The sequence below is a fragment of the Miscanthus floridulus genome, chromosome 14 (genome assembly GCF_019320115.1).
Source record: "Miscanthus floridulus cultivar M001 chromosome 14, ASM1932011v1, whole genome shotgun sequence".
NCBI lineage: Eukaryota > Viridiplantae > Streptophyta > Magnoliopsida > Poales > Poaceae > Miscanthus > Miscanthus floridulus.
The window spans coordinates 37,720,988-37,733,675 of NC_089593.1; the positions used below are offsets into that span (position 1 = coordinate 37,720,988).

The window sequence follows — 12,688 nt, forward strand, 5'->3', positions numbered from 1 at the left end:
TGCGAGAAATTCAAACATAATTTTTCATGCATAGATAATTTTTCATCCAAGATCTTAGATTTTAAATAAAATAGTTTTTAACTATAAAGTTGCATAACTCTTTGATATGTACAACTTTTGTTTTGATCATTTCTCCATCCGAGATCATTTGAAAATTCAAATTTATTATGCAGCTCCTATTTTTAAAGGTGTCGGGAAATCGATTTCTAGAGGCAGAGGCAGCTAAAAATAGAGCCGGTTGAAAACAACAGTCGTCTCTATGAATATATTTTTAGAGGCGGCTCGATTTGGAGGACAATGTTGACCAATTTGTAGTACTGAATTGGACAACAACGGACGGGTTTTATGTCTTGCTACTAGTTTCCAAGCTGCATTGGTGTGCATGTGTTCATAGGAGTAAGTGTGCGTGCGTTGTTCGTGTCTGACTTTTACTATGTAATCGTAAAAAGAGATATTAATGATATCATATTTTCGTCTATGGAACCCTCGGCCCATGGACCTATCAGCCAAGGCTCTCCACCGTGCCTACTATATGTATATATGCATTATGATCATCATTAAGTAACACAACATATATACGGTTACATGGTATTCGGGCTAGGCATTCGGTTTAAACCGTAAATTCGGTTCGGTTTTTCGGTTCCCTAAAACTTCGGTTTTCAAAAAGTAGCACCCGATCGGTTTGTTTGAAAATTGAAAAATGACAATTTTGGTTTTAGGTTTTTTGTTTTAATCCGAACCGACCGAACTTGACGTGGCGGTGCCGGCTGTCACCTCCCCACGTCGAGTGCTAGTCGCCGTCCCCGCTCCCTACTCGCAAACGTCGCCGCGGGGCCGCTCCCTGCTCGCTCATGTCGTCGCGTGGGGGCCGCTCCTAGCTGGCCTGCTCATTTGCGCCGCCGCGTCGGCGTCAAGCAGCTCCTTGCCTCCCTGGTTGCTCATGCTATCGCGTCGGGAAGCTCCCTGGTCGTGGATCCGTTGCACGCCATCGCGACGCCGCCCACGCCTGCTCGCGCAGTCACGCCACCGCTCGCGCATGCAGCATGCTCGCGTCGCCGCTCCTGTTCGCTCTCGCGCGGTCGTCGGTCGCGCCGCCACTTTCGCCCTGCGCGCGGTTAGGTTTCCTTGTGGCAAATTGGGGAGATGAGCTGATGAGGCGTGGGGGAGTGGAGGCGGGCTGAGCTGCCAGGGCCGAGGTGGGCCCTGCTCTGCTTCTAGTAGCATACTCGCACATTTTAGGTTCTTCGGGGTTTTGTTTCCATTTGGCTATGAAACCTAACACCGAACTTAGCACCGAACTTTCAGTGACCAAAAACCAAAGCCAAAACCGAAAACCATAAAAATGAGATTCGGTTCGCTTCGGTTTTTGGTGGATTTTTGCCTAGCCTAGCATGGTATCACGAGACACAAGACGCTTCGCTCTTGCGATCTCTCCTCGTTCCACAAACCCTATCAGCCATCGTCGTTGAGTCTAGACTCGCTGCCCCCTGTCACCGATCGGTTCTCGCCAATTGACATGCGCCTTCCTAGCGCCACCGTCTCCTGCTGCATATATCCAAAGTTAGGTGTCATATATTCCCTTCTTCTCAAAATAATTGCACATCTCATTTTAAGTCAATTTTTTAAGTTTGGTTAATTTTATAAAGGATATTATCAACGTTTGTATCCCTAATATGTTTATTATAAAAATAGATTTTCTATAAATGTAGTGTTCCTTATTATACATAATAAATCTTAGTATATTTTTATATATATTGATCAAACACAAAAATGCTTATCTACTCAAAACATCATATGCAGTTACTTTGGGACAGAAAGAAAACAGTGGAAACTAATAAAAAATGAAAAATGAAAAAAAAAAACAAGCACGGCCCCGCCGGACAAGCGCTCGTCTGCTTGGCTTTGTTCGCTTGAGCTTATAAGGCAGAATCGATCGTACTTTTTTAGACATGAAACCATGTTTTTCTTTTATATCGAATCAGCCCTACAAATCCGTAGTAACGGTAATAAGTCGTGCCGAATAGAAACGTGTGACCCTCCGGTGCTCATCTTTTTCCCACAAAACCCAATCACCCCAGTGGCGGCAAAGCCCTAAAATTTCAAAATCAATGGCCAAGAACCCCAAGGCGGCCGACACCCGCCGTGGCCGTTCTCCCACAAGAAGGCCCCAACCGCGCCGCGCCAAGGCGGCGCCGGTAGCCTCCTCCTCCGCTGCTGACATCGAAGACCTGGCTTCCGCAGTGCCTGGGGCCGCAGCCCCGGGCGCCGCCGCACCCGCCGCGCTGCGCGCGCAGCTGCTCCGCTGGTATGACGCGCACCGTCGGGATCTGCCGTGGCGATGCGCAAGCGGCAGCGAGGAAGAGAGGGCGTACGCGGTGTGGGTGTCGGAGGTGATGCTGCAGCAGACGCGGGTGCCCGTGGTCGTCGGCTACTACGAGCGGTGGATGGTGCGGTGGCCCACCGTGCGAAGCCTCGCCGCCGCTACGCAGGAGGTGAGCAATAGTTCATAAATCAATTGGGCAAGAGAAGCAAAAGTTTTTTTCTTTTTGTGGGGAAGATTGGATCTTTTGACGTCGAAATTTCGTGGGGTTAAATTAAATTATAATCGAGTTCTTGATTCGTGGCTTGATGCTTGCCGCAGGAGGTCAATGAGATGTGGGCGGGTCTTGGCTACTACCGTAGGGCTCGATTTCTGCTGGAGGTGAGTTGTGCTGATAATGGATTGATGGCGAATGGTTGGGGCATGTCAATTGGAAGATTGACGCTTGCTTGCCAACCTTTGCTGCTGCGCACATTCCCTGTTTGATGTTTTGCCTCAGAGAGCCTGCAACATTAATTCAGAGTTCCATTTTCCTTGAAATGAAGGAAAGGAAATCTGATTAGTAGTTCATCATTTGCTTTGCATTTGAACTGATTTTGAGATGTCAAGATATTGACATTTTGTGTCAGGAATTTGGCCTTTTATGTGGCCTTCCTCTCTTGTTCTTTGGTTTCCAGCTTATACAAGTTACCTTAATTTAACAGTTTTGTGGTCTTTATATAACACTATAAACCAGGAATGAAGGATTTCTATCTGTGGTTTATGGTCGATCTTCTTTATGATGGAGAAACAGGGAGCAAAGCAGATCATGGAAAAGGGGGTGTTTCCTCGCACGGCGTCAGCCCTCCGTGAGGTTCGTGGCATTGGGGATTACACAGCTGGAGCAATCGCTTCAATTGCCTTCAACGAGGTTGTTCACAGTTTAGCAACTCGTCAAATTAGCATGTGCATTTTCTTTTCCTTTTTCAAATGATTTTGTGACTTTTTCTATCATTATTATAGGTTGTCCCAGTTGTGGATGGAAATGTTGTACGAGTGATCAGCAGGCTTTACGCCATTGCTGACAACCCAAAGGAATCCTCAACAGTGAAGAGATTCTGGTAGGCAGCATTATCCTCCTTCTTGTTTGACAGCTTATAGAGGTGTTTGGTTGATCCATCATCATCTCACTCCTTACTGATTTGTGGAATGGAATGGGTTGATCCACCACCACCTCATCCCTCACAAACTATTATAATTACTATATAAGCCTAAGGGATGAAGTTACTCCATCGGAATTCATGGGCTGAACTCACGATCGACCACTTCATCTAGAATGTGGTGGTTCCTCAAACCAAACACCTCACAATTCATCTTGTTAGTTGATTGTTCATGGTAGTGTTTATTACAATGTTGGATTTTTTTAGTAAAATAACACCATGTACTGTAGTTTCTCCTACATTTTCCTTTTTGCACTACAATAGACCTGAATAATACTGTACATTGGCTGTATCACCAGTTGAAATAAAAATGCACATATTTGATCTAATTTAAACTCTTGATTTGCATTTTCAAACCCCTCCTAACCTCAGTACAGGATTTAACCATAGTTGGACAGACATTGATTGATACTGATTCATCTGTAATCATGTTGTCTTGCTGTGAATCCAATTCTGAATTGGGAAGCTTTACACCAATCTCAGAATCTGCACAATGTACATTTTTCATCATAGGGAGCTTGCAGGTCAGATGGTTGATCCTTTGAGACCAGGAGACTTCAACCAAGCAATGATGGAATTAGGAGCAACGTTATGTAGCAAGACAAAGCCTGGTTGCTCTGAATGCCCAGTCTCTAGCCACTGCCAAGCGCTTGCACTTTCCCATGAAAATTCAGTCCGAGTTACAGACTTCCCACGTGTGGTTCCAAAGGCCAAACCTCGGAGAGATTTCGTTGCTGTTTGTGTCGTTCAGATTGCACAAGGCTTGGAGGAAGAGGTGACAGCTGCAAAGGGCAATGACCATCTCTTTTTGCTGATCAAGAGACCAGAGGAGGGCCTGCTTGCGGGGCTCTGGGAGTTCCCACTGGTCCTTGTGGACGAAGGGAAAACCGATTTGCTGAACAGAAGGAAAGCAATGGACAAGTATTTGTCAAAGTTGCTTAACATCGACATAGGACAGAAATCTGTCGTGATCTTCCGGGAGGATATTGGTGAGCATGTCCACGTTTTTTCCCACATTCGCCTGACAATGCATGTGGAGCTGATGATTATTAATATCAAAGGTAGAGTTTGTTGGTTTTCGTCACCAGAAAAAAAACAATCTGTTGTCCTTGAAAGCCCTTCATATCTTGCTTGCTAACTAACTACAATGTAGATGGTGTGGATCGACTATGCAAAAAGGAAGCTGATAGCACAAGGTTGAAACTTGTCAACGAGTCCTCCGTGGAGTCCATGGGATTAACATCTGGTATTCGGAAGGTAACTCCAACTGCAGCATTTATACAATATGAAATTGCATTAAACTCAATCAAGATTAATGTGAGCTTCAATACAGGTGTAGAACATGGTCAGGGCTTTCAAGGAGAAAAGGCTCCCTGTATCTGAGAAAGGTCATGTACCCACGAGGAAAAGGACTAGACGGTTAAAGCAGTAACCGAAGCAATTAGAAAGTAGAGACAAGGACGAGACGGTTAAAGCAAGTAACCTAAGCAATTAAGGAGTAGAGACGGCTAGTGCAGTAGAACATGCAGCTTGTGAAGTGCTGATTTCTATTTTGGTGCATGTATGAAGTGCTGATTTCTATTTTGGTGCATGTATCTGGCGTGCTGAGTTTTAGAACTGCTAATTGTTGCAAGCTCTGGAAGAAAGAAAGGCTGGTACCCAGTACTGTAGTTTATCGTGCAATTTTGCTGCATTTCCAGCCGTGAAGTGATACATTGCATTTTATGTACGCTTTGGTTTGTTCCATTTGGGGCCCTCTTCTGATTTACACAGAAATTATCTTGACCATTTTGACTGCAGCTTCATATTATCATCTGGATGCACAGAAGCGACAAGCTGGTAATCAGACAACAATTGCATTTGTCTAGTGATGATTTATTTGTCCAATAACATGGTGGTACAACTGATGAAACAACACAAACCAACCCAACAGGTTTCAATTCAATAGTTCGTTTTTTGCTCGAAACAGTAACAAGTACAGCATTCATATTAAATCCGCCCTGTTGAATCCCATGGATGCTGGCGTTGTGCTTTCTATCAACCAAAGCAGATTATTCCTGGAACGGAGTGAGATCGATCTTGAATGGCTTCTTTCCCTTGGTAACTCGCTTCACATGATGGGAGAAAAAGGTGGAAAAACGTAAGGTAAATTTACTGAGATTTGGCTTGAATATACTGAAGGATATCAAACTTACAGCGATTGCAATCAATTCCTCCAATAGCTCTTCCAAATTGCGCAATGGCTAAGAAAGAAAAGAGTGCAAACAAATAGTATGCGGGTTATATGATAAACATCATCAATGCTACATACGGTGGAAAAGATTGCATGAATGAACTGGATTATACCCATTGAGTTGGGCCATCGCATGGTGCATTCAAGGGATCATCATGTACCTGTGGGAATGCAATAAAATAGATTTAATTTGATAATTTTGCTTAATGAGCATAACAGCAGATTATGCTAAAGGAACAACATAGCATCCTCATTTCTTTATTTTCACATCTCTTTACCTCCATGAAAATACCATCAACACCAACAGCAACAGAAGTCCTTGCAATGCATGGTATTAGTTCTCGTAGCCCCCCGCTTGCAACACCTCCACCATCAAGCTTACAAAATAGAACACAGCAAGCCCCAATTTAACGAAAACAAACACCAGCAAAAACAACGATGAATTCAATATAAGGTAGTTCTGAAGTTGTGATAGAAGTTAAAACAACTACTGTTTTGGTTGCTGGTTTTTTATAGTAGGTAAAATTTCAACATAATAGTGAGACTGTTTAACCTAAAATAGATCCGAAGGCCCAAATTTTGGACATTACAGATTCTTGTGATTGTGGTTATTAAATATAGAGATGAGACCATGACTGGAACAGCATAGCACTTAAAATGTTGCATGCAAGTTTACATCAGGTAGCAATTGGTAAATGCACATCACAATTGGTAAAGATACCTTTCTTCCAGCCGGTTGCTGTAGAGCATGTGTTACATCAGCTACCTGAAATGCATATCAGTGGTCTATAATTTACAACATGGTTGTTGCTAGCTACCACATAGTGGGATCAAGAAGGGTACAATAAAAAAAGGAAAACGAGAAGCATGAAAATGACAAATCACAAATGAGTTGTGGATATTAATAAAATGGAACTTTTCCAAAGCATCAGACAGAAATACAACCACTTTCTGGTGAAATGTAGAAAAGGCTTGATCTTAAATTATTTTTGTCCAAGATTGGTGAAATGCTATTCCAGTACTAGCATTCATTGTTAACATCTGTGTTGTTGGAAGATTAATGTTTATCTGAATTAATTGAAATTTAACAACGTAGGTTCATTTTTTACAACAGGAGAGAAGGACCACCTTTGTATGTCAAAACAACTGCACCAGATCAGAAGAAAAGGCTCAATGCTAACACAGTTAAATTGACACAAAGGAGTCATCATTCCCATTATAACGATCAGGTTGCATCTATGTAAGGTTTAAGTATTAACTTGATTCTTTTCACTAGTTGATCCACGATTTGAGATTTGTGCAATGCCATAAATATTGAAAAACTAGATGGAAGTGTTCAATAAGGAACAAGTCAGATGGGTCTACACAGGTGGTGGATTATGCAGTTAGGGATGTGAGTAAGGTTCCAATACTTACAACTGGGCAATTGGCTTCCCTCAGCCACTCAAAGTTCCTTGGGTCAACAATTAGATCATCTGTGTGTTAATTGTAACAAATGTCAGTCTTTGTGTAGAAATTGAGAAATAACTAATAATGAAGGAAGTCATAATATGAGGTGTGCACTATGAGACAGTTTGCGCACTGCTGTGGAAGTTCTAGATGCTTCTTCTTGAGCTGCAGCTTGATCTCCAACCACAACTCCAGAAGTGACGGTATCAATTACTTTGTTGCATGCCAAATGATCTGAAGGCAACCCTAATCTAGCTCTCATGACTTTAACTGGTGAATTCATAAAATGATTATACAGTGACATCATATATTTCAAGAAGCATTCATCCCTCTAATGCTACTTGGTTCATAGTCATTCTACAACCCTACAACATGTTACCTACTCTCCTTAGTGGCAATGTCCTAGAACAACATCAATGATTAATTGTTCTCTCTTTTTCATGTATATTAAGTGGGCGATAAACAGAAAAGAAAGAGCCAAAAGATGCCTTAACTGTAGCCAAACATGGTACCACGTTCACAGACCATCACATTTGGGTTTCCAGCAAGCCTTACTTTCTCTGCAGAGTTCACCATAACCTGGAGATGTAAAGGTTCACTTTGACAAGCAAATGCAAAAGTAAAACAAGTAAATCTGGTAAAATAATTAGCTTCAAGCCTTAACCAGGAGGTCATTCTATAAGAACATCCTCAAAATTGTGTATCTTGTCAAAAAATAGCTATAGTAATATGAAGACAACATATGTCTGGATAATTGTCTTTCCATAAAAAATATCAGACAAATGTATGCTTAAATGGGAAAGGTCATATGAAGAAACATGCACTATAACTCAACAAGAAGATTAATGGATTATCATAGATCAGATAGGGACAGACTGATATCATTTTTGTTAAGTTTCACGTTGTCAGCTAAAGTAATGCGAAAATTCTACCAACTTAAGCCAAGTTACTTCAGAAATTTCATTAGACTCAATTAAATGAAAATTTCCAGCAAGAGCAAAGGGTTCCGCATTCTTTCAACATTGCACCTCATTCATAACAATCAAGTAAGAAACTTCACCAAATTGCTATGAAAAGTAGCACTAAGGACACTATGGAATGTTTGTTACTTTGTGCAACATTTAACAGCACAGAACCTTTTTAGGGTAATGATTTAAATACTAAATTAGCAAGTAGCTAAAATTTCCTGTATTCAAATTTCAATTATACTACCAGTTAGTAAGATGCAACTTACAGAAGGCGCACAGAATTGTCCTTTTTTGATGTTGATAATTTTTCCAGTCTTAGCAGCGGCCACTAGAAGATCAGTCTGTTATCATAGTAATATGTTTGCATTAGAGATGCAGAACATGGTATAAATATGCAGACTCATGCTTAAATATATGAAAAAACTGTTGTTTTCCACAGAAAATCCTTTCATTCAAAGTTGTACCTGGCGACAGAGGAAGGCTGGAATCTGTATAATGTCAGCAACTCGTCCAACAGCTTCACACTGATTTCATGAAATTATTAGGAACCATCTATACCTTTAGAGCAAATAATATGCAGTAGGAGATTGTGACTTGATAAAGGGCAATGCAGGTAATGCGCAGTTAGCAACAAGATGGGTTGTTTGATTATAATAGAGTGGGTAATGGTGTTATTGAGTTCCACATATGCTCAGAAAAGTAACAGCTCACCTCTCAAATTAAGTATGAAATTATGAAAAGCAGATCCGGGTATGAATACAAATCCAGGATTTGAAATGAAACCAAACCATTCAATACCTTCAATTGTGTACCTTCAATTGTGTAGAGAACTAGAGATGCATCTTAAAAAATTGGAAAAGAAAAGTGCATGGTGTCAAAAGTTTCTTTCTGACAATTATATATGACTACACAAACATAACATGACTAGTGGTACCTAGTATGAAATAGAGAATCATTTGCCAGTTTCCTTATGAGATTGGAATGAAAAAAAAAAAACTCAGACATGTCTTACTGTTACTGGAATGCAAGAACAGGTAGCACAAAAGAACAAATTTGTTCACAATATTACTTAAGAACAAGAAACATGTCTTACAGTACAAAATGTACAAAGGAAACATGATCTGGTGCAGAATCAAGCCAAATCGGGCATTGACACAGCAGAATCTGTTGATGGGTTACCTGGTGGCTTTCGTGCACATCAGTGACTACTGGAAGGTCATATGTTGCTTTCACCTTTTCAAGGATCTAACAAAATTGGAAATTAAAAAAACAATATAATATAAACACACTATCGCACGTGAAAAGCTGTGTCAACAATTAGGTACATATACACATCACACAGGCCATTAGTACTTGAACAAATTCCAAGATATGGCTAGTTGTTAATGTTTCTCCTGGAATCTCAACCTAGGCCATTAGGCCAAAATAACAATATAGCACTAGGTATTTGAACAGGTAATTCTAGTTGTCCAGCCACTTCCAATAATTCAGGTAATCACTGATGCCAAAACTATGGCCAATTTAGTTATCATATGAATTGCAGAGAACTAAACAAGTGTCACATAAGAGAAAGAGTGGCTTGACATGAATTTGCACATTGTACTGACTACTGAAGACCAATACAATCAAAACTAGGAAATGCCTGGTCTGATGAAGGATAAAACATGGCTCACCTTTAGGCCTTCTTCAAGACCAGGACCACGGAATGATTTTGACGATGTACGGTTTGCTTTATCAAAGCTGGACTTGAACACAAGTGGAATTCCAAGCCTGTCATGGAGAACAAAAGGTAACAGAGTAGGTTTAATTTAGCCCCGGTTTTTTTATTAGAGAAAAAAAAGACTGATCCCAAGTCTCAACTTCGTGCTCACTTGGTTGTAATTCCTTTAATGTGTTTGGCCATCTTCAGGACATGCTCCTCCGATTCAATCACGTTGGGACCGGCTAGCAAGAAGAATGGTTTGGCAGCCTGTTGCAAGACTGAGATTGATTAAAAAAAAAACACAGGACATAACACATGATCACACTAGTTGTCGTCTGTATCATTCATGTGAGGGCAAACGAAGAAACTACCACAAACACGACACTCTCACGATCGACATTCCTTTTAACCAGAAAAATACACTGCTTGGAATTCCACTGTACATGCTCAAATTCTCAGATCCACTCGAACAAGGTAAATAAGATTTGCTACCACATCGCAGCCGAAACAAAAGGGCAAGAATTTAAACCCTGAACAGCTCGCAGGATGATCGATGAAATGCCGCAGCCCAGATGACGGTGAGAATTACAAAAGCGACTCGCGATGCGCACCTTGAGGGAGTCGAACAGCGCCACGGGTGGAGCCTCCATTTACACGTTTCTTCCTCCCTGCGGCGGCGCAACCAAAAACATCAAGGCCCGTCCGTCCCAGTCCTAGAACCTCAAGAATACGAGAAAGAAATGCAGCAGAATCACGGGAGGCGGGGTGAAGAGCACAAACCCGAGAGAAGACAGATCGAGGGATCGAGATGCGAGTGCCGGACCGCGCACCGGAGCGGAGCGGCGCAGGCAGCAGGGGAGAGGAGACAGGGGAGTGGAGCCTGCCTGAGCGGGGGATGACAGCGACGGGAGGACTTGAGGAAAATATAGGCTGGCTGATTAAGCTGAGCTCTAATGGGCTGTATGGACACAGGCCGAAAATGCTGTGGGCCGGACGGTCGCAGGCTCAGCCCAGCACACACGAGCGCCGGCCAGGCACGCACGGGCACGGCACACCCCACACTCGTCGTGCAGCTCTCGTCCATCCAAACCCTTTCGCCGGCGATGGCGCAGATCCTCCCCGGGCCCGGAGCCCGGGCGCCGCCACCGCTCCCCGACCACCTTGTCGAGGAGATTCTCGTCCGGGTCGCCTCCCCCGCCGACCTTGTCCGCGCCTCCGCAGCGTGCGACTCCTTCCGCCGCCTCATTCCTCCGCCGCTACCGCTCCCTCCACCCGCCGCTCCTCCTCGGTATCCTCACGGCCCGAAGATTCCTGCCCGCCGAAGCTCGCCACCCCAACGCGCACGCCCTCGTCCGCGCCGCCGACTTCTCCTTGGCCTACCTCCCTCCGTGCCAACGAACCGGCTGGATTTACTCCGATGCCCGCGACGGCCGGGTTCTCCTGATACGCTATGAGGAGCGTGCGGGCGGGCATATCCTCCCGGAACTCGCCGTATGCGACCCCTTGACGCGGGGGTGCACGCCGCTGCCTACCATACCAGAAAGCCTAGTAGCCTCCGTCCTTGGTCCGGCCCGGGGCGAGCACATCGGAAATTTCATCGCTTTCTTTGTCCCCGCAGCAGACTAAGAGGAGGAACAATTCAGGGTGGTTGCCTGGACGTACTGTGATGCACTGGCTGTGGCATTTGTCTACTCTTCGCTTTCTGGCACCTGGTCCGATGGCATTTCTATCGGTTCGGATGCGCCAGGCTTCCACGTTCAACAACAATTCACAACACCCGTGGATCTGTGGCCCAGTTATGCGTATGGTTGCTTCTACTGGAAACTGCAATCTTGCAACAAGTTGCTCAAGCTCGACATTAACAGGATGGAATTCTCGGTTGTTGGCCTCCCACCTTACCATGAAGATCGGTGTGTTATTGTTGTGGAGGCTGGTGAAGGAAGGATTGGGATAATTACTCGTGCCGGTCCAGAATTTCCTGAGCTTCTGCACTCCATTTGGCAAACTGACGCTTGAAATGACAATGAGCATGCGACGGAGTCTGCAATCCAGCTTCCCTCTGATTATTACTGCTATTTTGTTTTGGTGTGGCAGAAGGATATATAATCATAGCAGGCTTCGAGAAAGCCAGTGCTAGAAGTTTAGCGTTTTTCTCGCTTAATATCAAGACATTGGAGATTGTGAGGGTCTGTTCTGTTGAAATTGACCATGAAATTGACCACTACAGTTACACTCCGTTTCTGTACTTTGGGTACCCACCATTCTTATCACCGAGAAGGATATGAAGCTGTAAGTCTTTTATCATAATTTCGACTGCCCTTTTGCATTCTTCTTTAAGGCACTGTCACTTACTCCCTCTGTTCCAAATATATGCAGCTTTTCTAGTAAAAGCTATGCATTAGACATAGTGCATATCTAGATGCATAACAAAAGTTATGTACCTAGAAAAGCCTAAACTAATTATAATTTGGAATGGAGGGAGTACATGCCATAGGACTATGATTATTTTTGTTGTGTTCTTGTTTTGCCTATACACACTGTCATGTGTACCATGGATTGCAGTTGCATCAAAATCTTCTCTAGGACCTTGTGGTCACCGTGTAGTGTGTGTGCTATTTGCCTCCTGCCAAGGTATAGACTATTAGGTTATTCTTGTTTGTATTTTCACATGGTTTCATGTATTCTGCTATCATGGAAACAAGCCTATCCAGAAGACATCCACAATTGTGTGTGTGTGTGTGTTTTCAACAATGAGTGCCACATCAATGGGACCTTGTACTATCACATGTGTCATGGAAGATGGAACATACCTCTATT

The 12,688-nt window shown here is 43.3% G+C and overlaps 2 protein-coding genes across 2 annotated transcripts; one reads left to right on the plus strand and one right to left on the minus strand.

Annotated features, from left to right (window-relative positions):
- Positions 1–2,091: 2,091 nt before the first annotated feature.
- On the plus strand, positions 2,092–5,301 carry LOC136504722 (adenine DNA glycosylase-like). Its single transcript, XM_066499697.1, has 7 exons — positions 2,092–2,492; positions 2,642–2,701; positions 3,114–3,230; positions 3,323–3,420; positions 4,033–4,580; positions 4,673–4,776; positions 4,853–5,301. The coding sequence occupies exons 1-7, from the start codon at positions 2,109–2,111 to the stop codon at positions 4,856–4,858; spliced, it is 1,317 nt and encodes a 438-aa protein (XP_066355794.1). The 5' UTR covers positions 2,092–2,108; the 3' UTR covers positions 4,859–5,301.
- Positions 5,302–5,359: 58 nt separating this feature from the next.
- LOC136504724 (2-dehydro-3-deoxyphosphooctonate aldolase) lies at positions 5,360–12,162 on the minus strand. The gene is made up of 14 exons (XM_066499698.1): positions 10,652–12,162; positions 10,483–10,539; positions 10,041–10,138; positions 9,843–9,939; positions 9,349–9,414; positions 8,634–8,693; positions 8,436–8,510; positions 7,696–7,780; positions 7,169–7,227; positions 6,474–6,518; positions 6,031–6,129; positions 5,866–5,913; positions 5,715–5,762; positions 5,360–5,627 (listed from the first exon to the last, which is right to left on the minus strand). Exons 2-14 carry the CDS (start codon positions 10,519–10,521, stop codon positions 5,571–5,573), a joined length of 876 nt encoding a protein of 291 aa, XP_066355795.1. The 5' UTR covers positions 10,522–10,539; positions 10,652–12,162; the 3' UTR covers positions 5,360–5,570.
- Positions 12,163–12,688: the final 526 nt, after the last annotated feature.